Source organism: Macrotis lagotis, chromosome 1 (assembly GCF_037893015.1).
Source record: "Macrotis lagotis isolate mMagLag1 chromosome 1, bilby.v1.9.chrom.fasta, whole genome shotgun sequence".
Taxonomy (NCBI): Eukaryota; Metazoa; Chordata; class Mammalia; order Peramelemorphia; family Peramelidae; genus Macrotis; species Macrotis lagotis.
The window spans coordinates 279,358,309-279,370,306 of record NC_133658.1 but is presented as its reverse complement, the minus strand read 5'-3'; the positions used below and the strand labels follow the sequence as shown (position 1 = coordinate 279,370,306).

At 34.6% G+C, this 11,998-nt stretch overlaps 1 protein-coding gene across 3 annotated transcripts in view; it reads right to left on the bottom strand.

Annotated features, from left to right (window-relative positions):
- Window positions 1–3,454: 3,454 nt before the first annotated feature.
- The window catches only part of LOC141516451 (trichosurin-like), a 113,490-nt gene continuing 104,946 nt past the window's right edge, over window positions 3,455–11,998 (bottom strand). For all 3 annotated transcript variants that reach the window (XM_074227523.1, XM_074227537.1, XM_074227529.1), the window contains 6 exons: window positions 11,224–11,357; window positions 9,393–9,466; window positions 8,692–8,802; window positions 5,821–5,922; window positions 5,568–5,615; window positions 3,455–3,755 (listed from right to left, as the gene is read on the bottom strand). In XM_074227523.1, the coding sequence (XP_074083624.1) occupies window positions 5,605–5,615; window positions 5,821–5,922; window positions 8,692–8,802; window positions 9,393–9,466; window positions 11,224–11,357 (432 nt within the window). In that variant the 3' untranslated portion in view covers window positions 3,455–3,755; window positions 5,568–5,604. The remainder of the gene's footprint in view (window positions 3,756–5,567; window positions 5,616–5,820; window positions 5,923–8,691; window positions 8,803–9,392; window positions 9,467–11,223; window positions 11,358–11,998) is intronic.

Genomic DNA, 11,998 nt, shown 5'->3' with positions numbered 1-11,998 from the left:
ATTTGGACAATTTAGAACTTCCATTAAAAAAAGATTTGTTTTAAAGCATAATTGGGAGTAAATTCACCCTGAAAATTCATCTGATCATTTACCTGTAACAATTTAAAAATGTATATTGAAGAACTGAAGACTTTTTAAAATGTCTCTTCAAATAAAAATATTTTACAAAAGTGCAATTAAGCCACTGGACAATAAAACTCTTCAGTTTTATTGCAATCAAAATAGCTGAATACATATACATACATATATATATATATATATATATATATATATATATAATATGTGTGTATACATAATGTGATTACATATATAACTACATGTATATATTTCCATATATGTATGCATGCCCATATATATGCCATTTACTTTCTCCTCAGATGATTCAGATTTCCCTTGTCATTCAAATTTTTAAAAAATAATGAAAAGAGGTTTGAGGAATAAAAACAGAAGCAATTGTCTGGTTTCTACTTTGTACTTTGCTCTTGTTTATTTCTGTTGTCAAGTCTGTCCAAAATGTTATGGTGTGATATAGCCTAATGTTTAAAATGTTAAACTGGGGACAGCTAGGTGGCACAGTGGATAGAGCACCAACCCTGGAGTCGGGAGTGCCTGAGTTCAAATCCATCCTCAGACACTTAATAATTACCTAGCTGTGTGGCCTTGGGAAGGTCACTTAACCCCAATGCCTTGCAAAAACTAAAAAAATGAAAAATAAAAAAAAATTAAACTGATTATAACCAAGTATTTTGTTTTTGACATTGCCAAGGTGCTATGGAAAATTAAAATAACCAAAATTAGAAAAACTAAAATTAATTTAAAAACAAAAATAAACAAAAATAAGGTAACCTCAGTTGAATAAACACTCTAAATAAGAGCAAGTCAGGAAAAGTAAACACAATCATCAAGAAAGCCCTATGTAAAATAAAACTTTTTTAATATATTCTTAGGATAAAAAGGAGAATATTATTTACAAACAGAAATAAGTATAAGGATTTCTAAAAATCAAATGGCTCAAGGATATAAGAGGCAAAAGATTTAAAAAGGACTTTATAGTTAGGAGGATAGGAGGAAAAAGTAATATTCTGTGGACTAAACACCATATTTTTTCATAATGAATTATAGTTTTTGTTGGGATGCACGGTTGGTAAATAGTGAAATATCACTTTAATGGAAAGAAAGTAAACAGGAGACAGAGAGGAACTAGAGATGTGCTCCCACCTGACTCAGATGTGAACAAGGAAAAGGTCATAATTTCTACAAGTATAAGAATGACTATGGTAAAGTAAGGCAAAGTGAGGGGAAAGAAAAACGGTTAGGAGGGCAATGTACTGAGAAGCTAACTTTTGTATAGAAGTGAAAATCAGACGTTGCTATTAAAGTTTACTCTCAAAGGATAGCAGAAGTAAAGGTCTAATAATGGTTTTTGTTTGGAGGGAGTTGGACCACCAGGAAACTGTCTTCTTAATAAGGATAATACTTCCTGGTGTTCAAAACAACCTCAAGAGAAGAATTGTATGGTCCTTGGGGGTCTCTACGTACTTAGAATGGTATAAATCTATTCTTTCATCAGTTGATATTTCAAGAAATGAAGCATATCAGAAAAAAATGAGAGACATTCCCAGAGAGACAGAGATACATGACAGATACAGAGAAAGGGAAAATAAAAAGAGAGAAAAAAGGAAGTCTAAGGGTATAACCTATAAATTAACTAATATAGAAATGGAATCAGGGAGGAAGTTTTGTTATTCAGTAAGCTTACATTTTATGAAGTGAGAGATGATCAAGTGTGCATGCTAAGTTGTCACAAGTAGTTTTTATTTTTTAAAAAAACCAAAGAAAATACACACACACATATGTGTATATATATGTATATGCCTATATATACATATACATATATATGCCTATATATATATATATATATATATATATATATACATATATACACACACACCATTTGGTGACTATCTAAACAAATTATTGTATATTAATCTAATGAAAAATATTGAGAAATAAAAATGGCAATTTGAGGAGCTCAGAGAACACAAGAAAATGTGTATGAATGACTGAAAAACAAGGTTAAGCAAAAAAGTTCTCGGGTTTGCTTGTACACAGTCATATTGAAAGAACGTCAAAGCTAAACTCTATAGAATCATAATGAACTGTCAGGGCCTTTGAGCAGAGATAAGTAAGTACACCCTCCTTTTCTTTCAAAAGTAGTGTTCTCAGTAATGAATGTAGTATAGCCTGTGATAATTAAATTTAAAGATTTTTCTTGGGGTGACTAGCTGGTACAGTGAATAGAGCACTGGCCTTGGCATCAGGAGTACCTGGGTTCAAATTCAACCTCAGACACTTAATAATTACCTAGCCATGTGGCCTTGGGCAAGCCACTTAACCCCATTGCCTTGGAAAAAAAATCTAAAATCAAAAAGAATTTTAGATTAACACTAATGATAATCCTTCATAGTTATCTTTATTTGCTTTATGATTATCAAGTTTAGAGATTAGGATTGCAATTTTTCATAAAAAGAGACTAGGGAATTTTTTTCAGTATTGGAGAATAGTTTGTAAAGCATAAATGAATTTTTTAATAGTTTTCTAGTGTTTTTCTACAAATCCATATGGCATAAGTTTATGGTTTTTGTTTTCTCCTCCATTTTCCGAAACTGAATCATTTAAGATCTTTTTCAATGTGCTATTATTTTAGGCATTTTTTTTGTAAAAGAAAATGTTTTATTTCCTTTAATTTCTCATTTTTGCTGAGTATATACTTAAGTACCATAGGTATTAGTAGTTATTTAAAAATTTTTATCTTTGTTGTGAGTTCTCCATATCATTTTAAATTTTGTTTACTTGATTTCCCTACCTCTTCTTTTTAACCCAAATATCTAAAGCTCTATCAGTTTTGTTAGTTTCTTAAAGAAGCAGCTTCTCATACTATCACATATACTTGTTTTTTCAATGTACCTATTGTTTCTTAAAATTTCCAGATTTCCTTTTGTATAATTCAAGTATATTTGCTGATTTCTAAACCTTTTATTGTATGCAATAATTCTTCTGACATGACTAGCTCTGAGGAGTCCTAAGTCATTAAAGTTTCTTGGAGTGGTATTTCTTCCAAGCATGAGAAGAAATTCATATTAAGATCAGAACTGGAAGGCAGAGTTTCCATTACCATGTTAGTCTTAAAAAAAAACTCTGAAGAGAGACACAGAGAGAGTTGGAGAGATCACAGAAACTGTACTCAGTGATACTGGAAGAGGCAAAGGCAGAAAGATGATTCTCTAAGATACTTAGAAGCTTCATATTTTTTAAGTCTTTTCCTTTCCATTGCTTGCAACCTAACATTAAAATAATTGAGTTTAGTGACTGAATTCTGATATATGTCTTTATTTTTAGACAAATTAATCAGTTTAAAGGCAAAAAAAAATGAATTGAAGTTTCTGGGTAAACTCCCATAGACCAGACAACTCCCACTGCTATTGCTCAGACATCCTTCCCCCCTCTCCCCTAGCTCCCAAGTTTCTCAGAGAGACTTAGAACACTTGATGCACAGGATAAGTCATTTATTGAACTTTGCAGGAATGGTCTCACCCATGAGTCCTGCCTGTAAAGAGGGATGAAGGATGGAATCTCTTTGAAGCTTGAAGAAGAAGTAAAGAGGCCTCCAGAACTTGTGGTTATCATGCTGATAATTCTTTGGAGAAAGCAGGTAAAGAGTCTGGAGAGAAAAGAATGCAGTCTCCTCAGAATTCCTAAAGGACAAAGAAAGAAATCTGATTAAAAATAGTCACAGACTGAAGAAGGACAATTCAATTCAATAAATATTTACTAAGTTCCTACTATGTGCCAGATACCTACTATGTTAAGTGCTAGGGAAACAAAAAAGAAACAAAAAAATAATCTCTGCCTTCAAGAAACTTGTAACTTAATTGAGAGGGGGGAATTATGTAAATATATAAAAAGATTTATATACAAGATAAATAGGAAATACTTAATAGAGGTAAGGCAATAGAATTAAGAGAGGTTGTGGAAAGCTTCCTGGGAGAGTTACAATTTCCATTGGTATTTTAAAAATCTCAAGGAAGTCTGTAGTTGTAGTGGAGGAGAGAGAGGATCCCAGCCATGAAGGTCAACTAGAAAAAAATTGGAAAGTAAGGTATAGGAAGACTAAGGTTGAAGGGGACTGGGTTATGACAGCTTTGAATGCCAACTAGAATGTTTTATATTTAATTCTAGAGGTAATAAAGTGGGGATGTTTGGAGAGGGGGAAATGGGGGCAATATAGTCAGACCTGCACTTCACAAAAATCACCTTAGTGTCTGAGTGGAAAGGGCAGATAGATTTGAGGAAGGCATATTCACCAGCAGGCCTTTAAAACAATCCAGGGTATAGTGATGAGAGCCTGTACTAGAGCAGAGGTTGTGTCAAAAGCAGTGAGGGGGCCTATTCAAGAGATGCTGCAAAGATAAATTAGAAAGGGTGACTAAAAGTGGGAATCCAGATGACTCCTAGATTACAATGCTGAAGGACTAGGGAGATGATGCTCCTGTCTAGTGTAATAAGAAAGGTAGGAGGGTAATCTAGGTAAAAAGATAATGAGGTCAGCTTGGGATATATCATATTTAAGATATTTACTAGACCAAATTCGGGAAGTCTGAAAGACATTTGGAGATGTAAGATTGGAAATCAGCAGAAAGTTTGAGAAGGCAGAAGAGAGGGCCATCTTATTAACATAGAGATAGCAATTAAATATATGGAAACTGATGAGATTAAAAAGCTAATTAATATAAAAAAGAAGAGATCTTGGACAGAATCCTGAGGAATACCTATGGCTACATGACTTGATCTAAAGGGGAAACTAGCAAAGAAGACCAAGAAGGAAGAGTCAGATAGGTAAGAGGAGAGCCAGGATAGAATTATGTCCTAAAAACTTGGAGAGAAAAGGAAAATAAAATTTACTTTTCTTTTAAGCCTCTCTGGAAAACTGGGACAGAAGAATCAGAGACAGGAAAAAGTAATTGAATGATTCCTAAAGTGAATAATATTTCCTAATCTCAGGGTGTTAATGCCACTTCCACCCTCACTCCAGTTCACAGCCCTGATTTCCCTCCAGATTGCATTTTCTAATACCCAGCCTCTAGTTTTTTCCACACCCAAATTCCAGTCTCAAGCAGTGATCCCATTCCACACTCTCTCCTTAAACTCACAGACATTAATTTCAGGGGAGGGGGAAATCAAAGAATACAAAAGAATAGCAAAAGGAAGGGAGAGTGAGAAAAAAAAGGAATACTGAGCATTATTTTATGTACATGTAAGATAATTAAAATAATCATAATTAAAAAGAGAATGTTAATCACCCTCACTTTCCCATTTTAAGTACTTTCTTTAAAGGAACATATCAAGATGACCAAGAGGAAATAAAGATTAGGTAATGACAAAAAAATCAAGGTCTCATCAACCTGATCTATTTTTGTCCCCCTTTTGGTGCCCTGAGGCACTTTGTTCTGATTTTGGGGAAGAAGCATGTTTCCCCAAGAATAATACCAAGGTTAAAGATCACAGACCTGAATGTCCAAGTCAGTTTCTTTATTGGTCGAGCTCCTAGCAATGATCTATGGAGAGAAAACAAGATGCCAATGATGCTTATACCCAAAACCCATTTAGTTTTTGTTTGTCACTATGTCAAAGGGAAGAGGAGTAGGACTTTTGGGGGTAAAGATAGAGAAGCAAATCTGAGAGAATTTCCATTCTATATAATCATCCTTAATGTTATCCAGAGAAATTGAGAATAAGGAGACAGAAATAAGCAGGACTTACCAACTCCAGTGACATCTAAAATATTTTCCTTCCTAAATCCTCTGCTTATAAAATCTTCCTCAAATTTCTTCTTGATTTCATTGCTCACATTTGGAATCCGACCTGCAATCAGGATGAAAGTGAGAATAGTTAGTGAGTCTCACTCATTGATCATTTACAAATATAAAGGGGAGAAATGGTTCCATGGGGGGGGAGGGTATGAAGAAACAAATTCATAGCCTTTATACAACTTTGAGTATTGGAGCTAACATGTTGCCTGGTGTGAGGCTTGACATTTCATACCTTGAATAAAGGAGAGAGGATCCCCTAATCATTCAGTAAATCAGTAAACAAATATTTATAAAACACCTACTGTACTTTACACATAAATGTGCTAGGATTTAGGGGAAGAAAGATGAAAGATATAGCCCATAGGGTTTTTTATTCTACTCTGGAGAGTATGGAAAGAATATTACATCTTCACAGACAAATACAAGATAGCTATCTAACTAAATATAGATATTACAAATACAAAAGTAATCTTATTTGGTGGAGCAATAACATTTGAGGAAATCAAGGAAGGCTTTTTGAAGGATTTGGTATTTGACCCAAACCTAGAGGAAAACTAGGAGATCCAAGGGATAAAGGTAAGAAGGAGAGTATCCCATACAAGTCTTTGCAATAACAGAGAAGCAAATGATGTCTTTGAAGATCAATAGAAAGTAGACCAATTTGGCTGAAAAATAGAATATTCTATCAACCTAGGAAAAAATGTACTCAGTCTAAAGAAATCAACGACCTTAAATGACAAAAAGGAGTTTCTATTGTGTGCTGAAGGTAACAAAAAAACAATCACTGATGCTTTTTAAATAGAATAGTACTTTGGTTAGCTCTGTGTTCTAGGAATATCCATTTGGTGACTGCAGAAAATAGATTGGAAATGGGAGATACAGAATACAGGGAGACAGGTTGGTTGTTAAGTTGTTGCAATGACCTAAATTCTAATCAAGGTCTTAGATCAAGAGAACAAAAATTAGTGTAGTTGTGCTTTGAGTTAGGAAAAGAGAATGGATGAGAGATTTTGAAGGTAAAACATTTGGGAGGTGACTGGTTCTATGAAAATATGTATGTATATGTGTATGTATATGTATATATTTATATGTGAATATGTGAATATATATATATATATATATATATATATATATTTGAGTGAGAATGAAACTTTTTATGGCTGTTTTTTATGATACTAGATGAAAAGAGGAGAGGTGATTTCCTAGAAAAGAGAAGTCAGAAAGAGGAGTGGTATCAGAAAAAATATTGTGAATATACTTATCGAGTGTGGAATACCAATGGGAAATCTACAGAGATCCCTGGGGACTCAAAGGCAGGAGATAATGACCAAATGTGTTAATCTGAGAGTCATCTGCAAAGGACTGTGACTGTAAAGTATGTGTGTATATGTGTGTTTTAGAGAGACAGACAGACAGACAGACAGACAGAGACAGACAGAAGCATAGAGAGAGACAGACAGACACAGAGAGAAGCAGAGTGAGAGAGAGAAAGAGAATGAGAGAAAATGAGAGAGATCATTTGTAGATAAATTATCCTGCAAAGAGGTTGAGAAATGTCTGAGTGAGAAGTGAGAAAATGGAGTTAGCAAATGCTTCCCCATCTCCACACCCCCAGGAGTTTGACTATGAAAAGAGAAATCTAGAATAATGTTATGGAAGAAGGCTTGCTATGGGAGAATCTAGTTTTCAACCCAAAATTTTCAAGAGTATTGTCATGATGGAGGAACTATGAAAATCCCTTTCAGAAAGATCCTGGTACCCACCCTGGTCCTCCCTCAATCTCCCTGTCACTCATCACTTAGAAATTCACCACTGCATTGCACTCACTACAAACATGAGAACCTTAAGGCAGAGGAGAAATCATCTTGTCCAAGTTCCTAACTTCACAGAGGAAGGAAATGTGATTTGTTTAGACAATGTAAGGAGTGGGAAAGAGGAATATGAGGACTATTTGACCAATTCTGTTTGATGAAATCTCAAGCTTTTTTGAAATTCAGTATTAAATACAAAAAATAGAAGTTTATGAGTATGAATATATGAATGTGATTCTTCTCAATGTTTCCCACCCTGACTTGATCACTGTCATTGTTTATCTGGTGCCCTTTTCTTTAAGGTTCAGTTCAAACATCCTTTCTATAAAATCTCAACAGAAATGATGTCTCCTTCCTATGAACTTCCATGACATTTGATATTTTCCCATTTTCCCCTATCACTTTCTCTGTTTATTCCATTCATTGATAGGAAATGATTTAACAGATTTTCTTCTGCTGTAAAATCTCTTAAAATAGCCTCTCTCTAGGGGTGGCTAGGTGGCACAGTGGATAGAGCACTGGCCTTGGAGTCAGGAGTACCTGAGTTAAAATCTGGCCTCAAACACCTAATAATTACCTAGCTGTGTGGCCTTGGGCAAGCCACTTAATCCCATTGCCTTGCAAAAACTAAAAAAAAAAAAAAAACAGCCTCTCTCCTCTATTTTCTTTCCTAATCAGGATAAGAATTTCTAGAGAGGGTTGGGCATTCATTCATTCAATATTTATTGAATGAATTGTATTAATTAATTTATTTTTATTTATTACTAGCCTCCTACATACCAAAATTATGTTCTAAATGATGACAAAAAACAAAAGTGACCTCCTGTCCTCAAACGGGCTGCCTCCAGAGATCTCAGATGATTAATTTGCTGTCCTGGGAAATGTTTTCTTTGTCTTATATACTGCACATTGTCAGTTTTGATCATTTGCTTCTTTTCATTCATTGCTCATTCTTTTTCAAAAAAATGAAGAAAGGAATGAATGTTGGAGAAAGGTCACAGGATACATACCAAGGAGGTTTGCCACAATGTTCACTTTCTCATTGTAGTGGTTATACAAGATGAATATGATGTATTCATTTGGCTTAGAGCTTTCATAATAGATATCATTAGTTCCATGATCTGTGAAATCAGGAGAGAGGAGGTATTAAAATTCCTGATGCTACAAGAACTAGGGAAAAAACTAAGTATCTGCCTGTAGTTGAACACTAGGTTAAGGCTTTCTCAACAGTTTCTGAAATTCCAACAAACTCTGATTTTATTCACAAACCTTTTTCTAAGTATCCCTCCCTTCCCCTGAGCCCTTCAGAGACAGAATGGTAAAGATGAAAGAACACTGGGAGGATATATAGTTTTAACTATATCACTTTTTGGATAAAGAAACAGATTTCTAGTGGGGAAAGGACTTGTACAGGGTCACACAATTTTTATCCTATCAAGGCTTATCTTACTCCTATGGTCATTAGGGGGGCAGGAAATTGGAGTAGTTGGGAGGGGAGGGGCTGAGCAGAATGTTAGATGATCAGAGACCTCGATGTTTAGCATTGCATACTTGGGAATTGCATAAGAATTATGACAGATCAGAGGGAAGCTTCAGTTACCTCTCCCCTGCTATGAAAGACATTAATGTATATACTCTAGTTAATCAATGGGTTCATTAATTCATTTCAGTAATAAGACTAAATGACAATAGCATTCTCATTTATACTTACAGTTCAACTTAAAATGACCTGCTTCATTAGTCTTGAGAGCAACAAGAGACAATGGAATGCATTGGCCATTTTTCCTGGAAATAAAGATTAGGATTATGATAACACTTCATCTTTGTCTAGTGAAATTTCCCTTCAAAATCTATTCCAAAAAACTCAACTTTATCTATATAATTTAATAAAATTGTTTTCAGTGGGTTTTTTTTTTTTTTTTTTTTGTATTGCTTAGCCACTTAAGTCATATCTGACTCTTTGGTCCACTTTGTAGTTTTCTTGACAAAGATACTGGCATGGTTTGCCATTTCCTTCTCAAGTTAATCTTACAAATGAGGAACTGAGACAAACAGATTCAAGTAACTTGCCCAGATAATAAGTAGTTTTTAAGTGTCTGAGTTCTGATTTGAACTCAATTCCTCCTAACACCAGGACCAATACTGTATCCACTGTGTTATTTACCTGCCTTCAGTTGCTACTGTAATATTATAAACAATGAAGTCTCCTGAATGACTTCTGATTCCTCAAAAAGAATTAAACTATGTTCACCACTTTAAAATTGGCAAGGATATTTTTTTATCAAATCTTTATTTTTTAAAAAATCTGTGATCAGTATATGGAATATATGTACCAATTAATAGAATATTCATGCAGAAAGTTTGCATAAGCTGGTTTTGAGATGTTGACTTTAGTGAAGAAGAACAGTGCCTTGTGTGAACACTGGCAAAAATAAAAAAAATCTGAGTTTGAACCTCATTGTCAGTCAATTAACAAATATTTTTTAAACATACTCCATGAGTTTCATGAACTTTGCTAAGCATTGGGATGAAAAGGATATTGTCTCTCTCTTCCCCCAAAAAGTGACTATGGGTAAGTCACTTTATTCCTCTGGAATTCAGAATTCTCACTTATAAAATAGGGGTAATAATTACCTGTGTAATTGTAACATCTTTAAGTTTCTATAAACTTGAAAGCATCATATAAATATGAAATGGTGTCATTGTTATGTTATTTTATCTCTACAACATCCAGATAAATAGAATAGTTACAGCATAGTTCCCATTCAAAAGACAATATTGAAATGCAAACTTGAAAAGAGGCATTCATATAAACAAAATCAGTGAGTGAATAATGACTAAAACTGAGACCAAGCTTATCTCTACTGTGATTTTCATACTGAAATTAAAAGTCTAGGAGGAGTGTAACAGTCATAGATTCCTTTTTTGAGTTGAATAAAGCAACCCAAGCATGTGAGGCCTTATGGATGAAAAATGCTGTCTTAGTGATACTGTCAATGTGTCTTAGTGACATTTGCTTCTCTTCTCTTTCTCTCCTCTGTTCTCTTAGCAGAGCTATGTCTTGGAACCTATGCTACCTCCATATGTCTTGATTTCATTGCTCAGATTTGGAGTCTGATCTGCATACAAGATGAGAGTGAGAGTGGTTGGGCATTAATTAGGGAAATTTGGGAGAGAAGAAAGAATTGATTCCCCCCAACTTATAGCTAAAATCATCAGAGCCTCATCTGCAATCAATATTACCTTTCCCTTGCATATACACTTCGAGTCTGTATGTATCTTTTATCAATCAATATTTCCTGAGTGTCTATTACATAACAAACACTGTGGAATACAAATGAGGATGAGACAACTCCTTCTTACAAAGAGCTTATATTAATATTGTTTCCTTCCAGGGTTACCCTTGATGTTCACAAGAATAACTACCCTGGAAGTTTCAGGGCTGACTGATACCTCAGACAAACTAGCTCAATCAGTGTTGGGAGGGTCCAGAGTTGTGACCTAGATATGCACTTCCCTCACCTAACACAAGCAGCACTTACCGTGTCAAAAAGAATCCATTCAGGTTTCCATTCTCTACAGTGATATTTTGGACAAAAATCCTAAAAGGACCTCCCTCCTCAATCAGAGTATTGTTACTTGCAGCCAATATAAGAGTGTGCCAGTGTGCAGAAACCTGTAGGAAAAGGTCTAGATGAGAATGGAAGCAAGGAAAATACCCTGATCATAAGATCATGGAATTTTAGGCCTGAAAGGGTCCTTAACCCAAATTCTTCATTTTATAGATGAAGAAATTGAAGTTCCCTAACCCAATTTTCACTAAGGAAAAAGTAGAAAGAGTGCTAGAGTAAGTATTAGAAGATTAAGCTTCCATTCCTGGCTTGAATGCTACTCAGCTGGGTGACTTTTGGCAAGAATTTGACTTTTCATTGCCAGTTACTATATAGTAATATTGCCTTTAGGAACAATTCATTTTAATTGGTTTTTTTTGATGGGGTTGAAGAGATGTAAAATTTCCATAAAGAGTAGGGAGCATGCTAGCTAGGTGGCTGTAGAGAGAGCACCAGTCCTGGAGTCAGAAGGAACTGAGTTCAGATTTGACCTTACTTAGCTGTGTGACTTTGGTCAAGTCACTTAGCCTTGTTTGCCTTGCAAAAGTAAAAAAAAAAGTAGGGAGCATCTTTATTGGGATCTTAACAGTGAAAATTACTTATGAAAGACTTGTGTTGTCTAGTCTTGTTTGGCTCTCTATAACCCTATTTAGAGTTTTCTTGGCAAAGATATTGAAGTGATCTGCCATTTCCTTCTCCAGTTCAT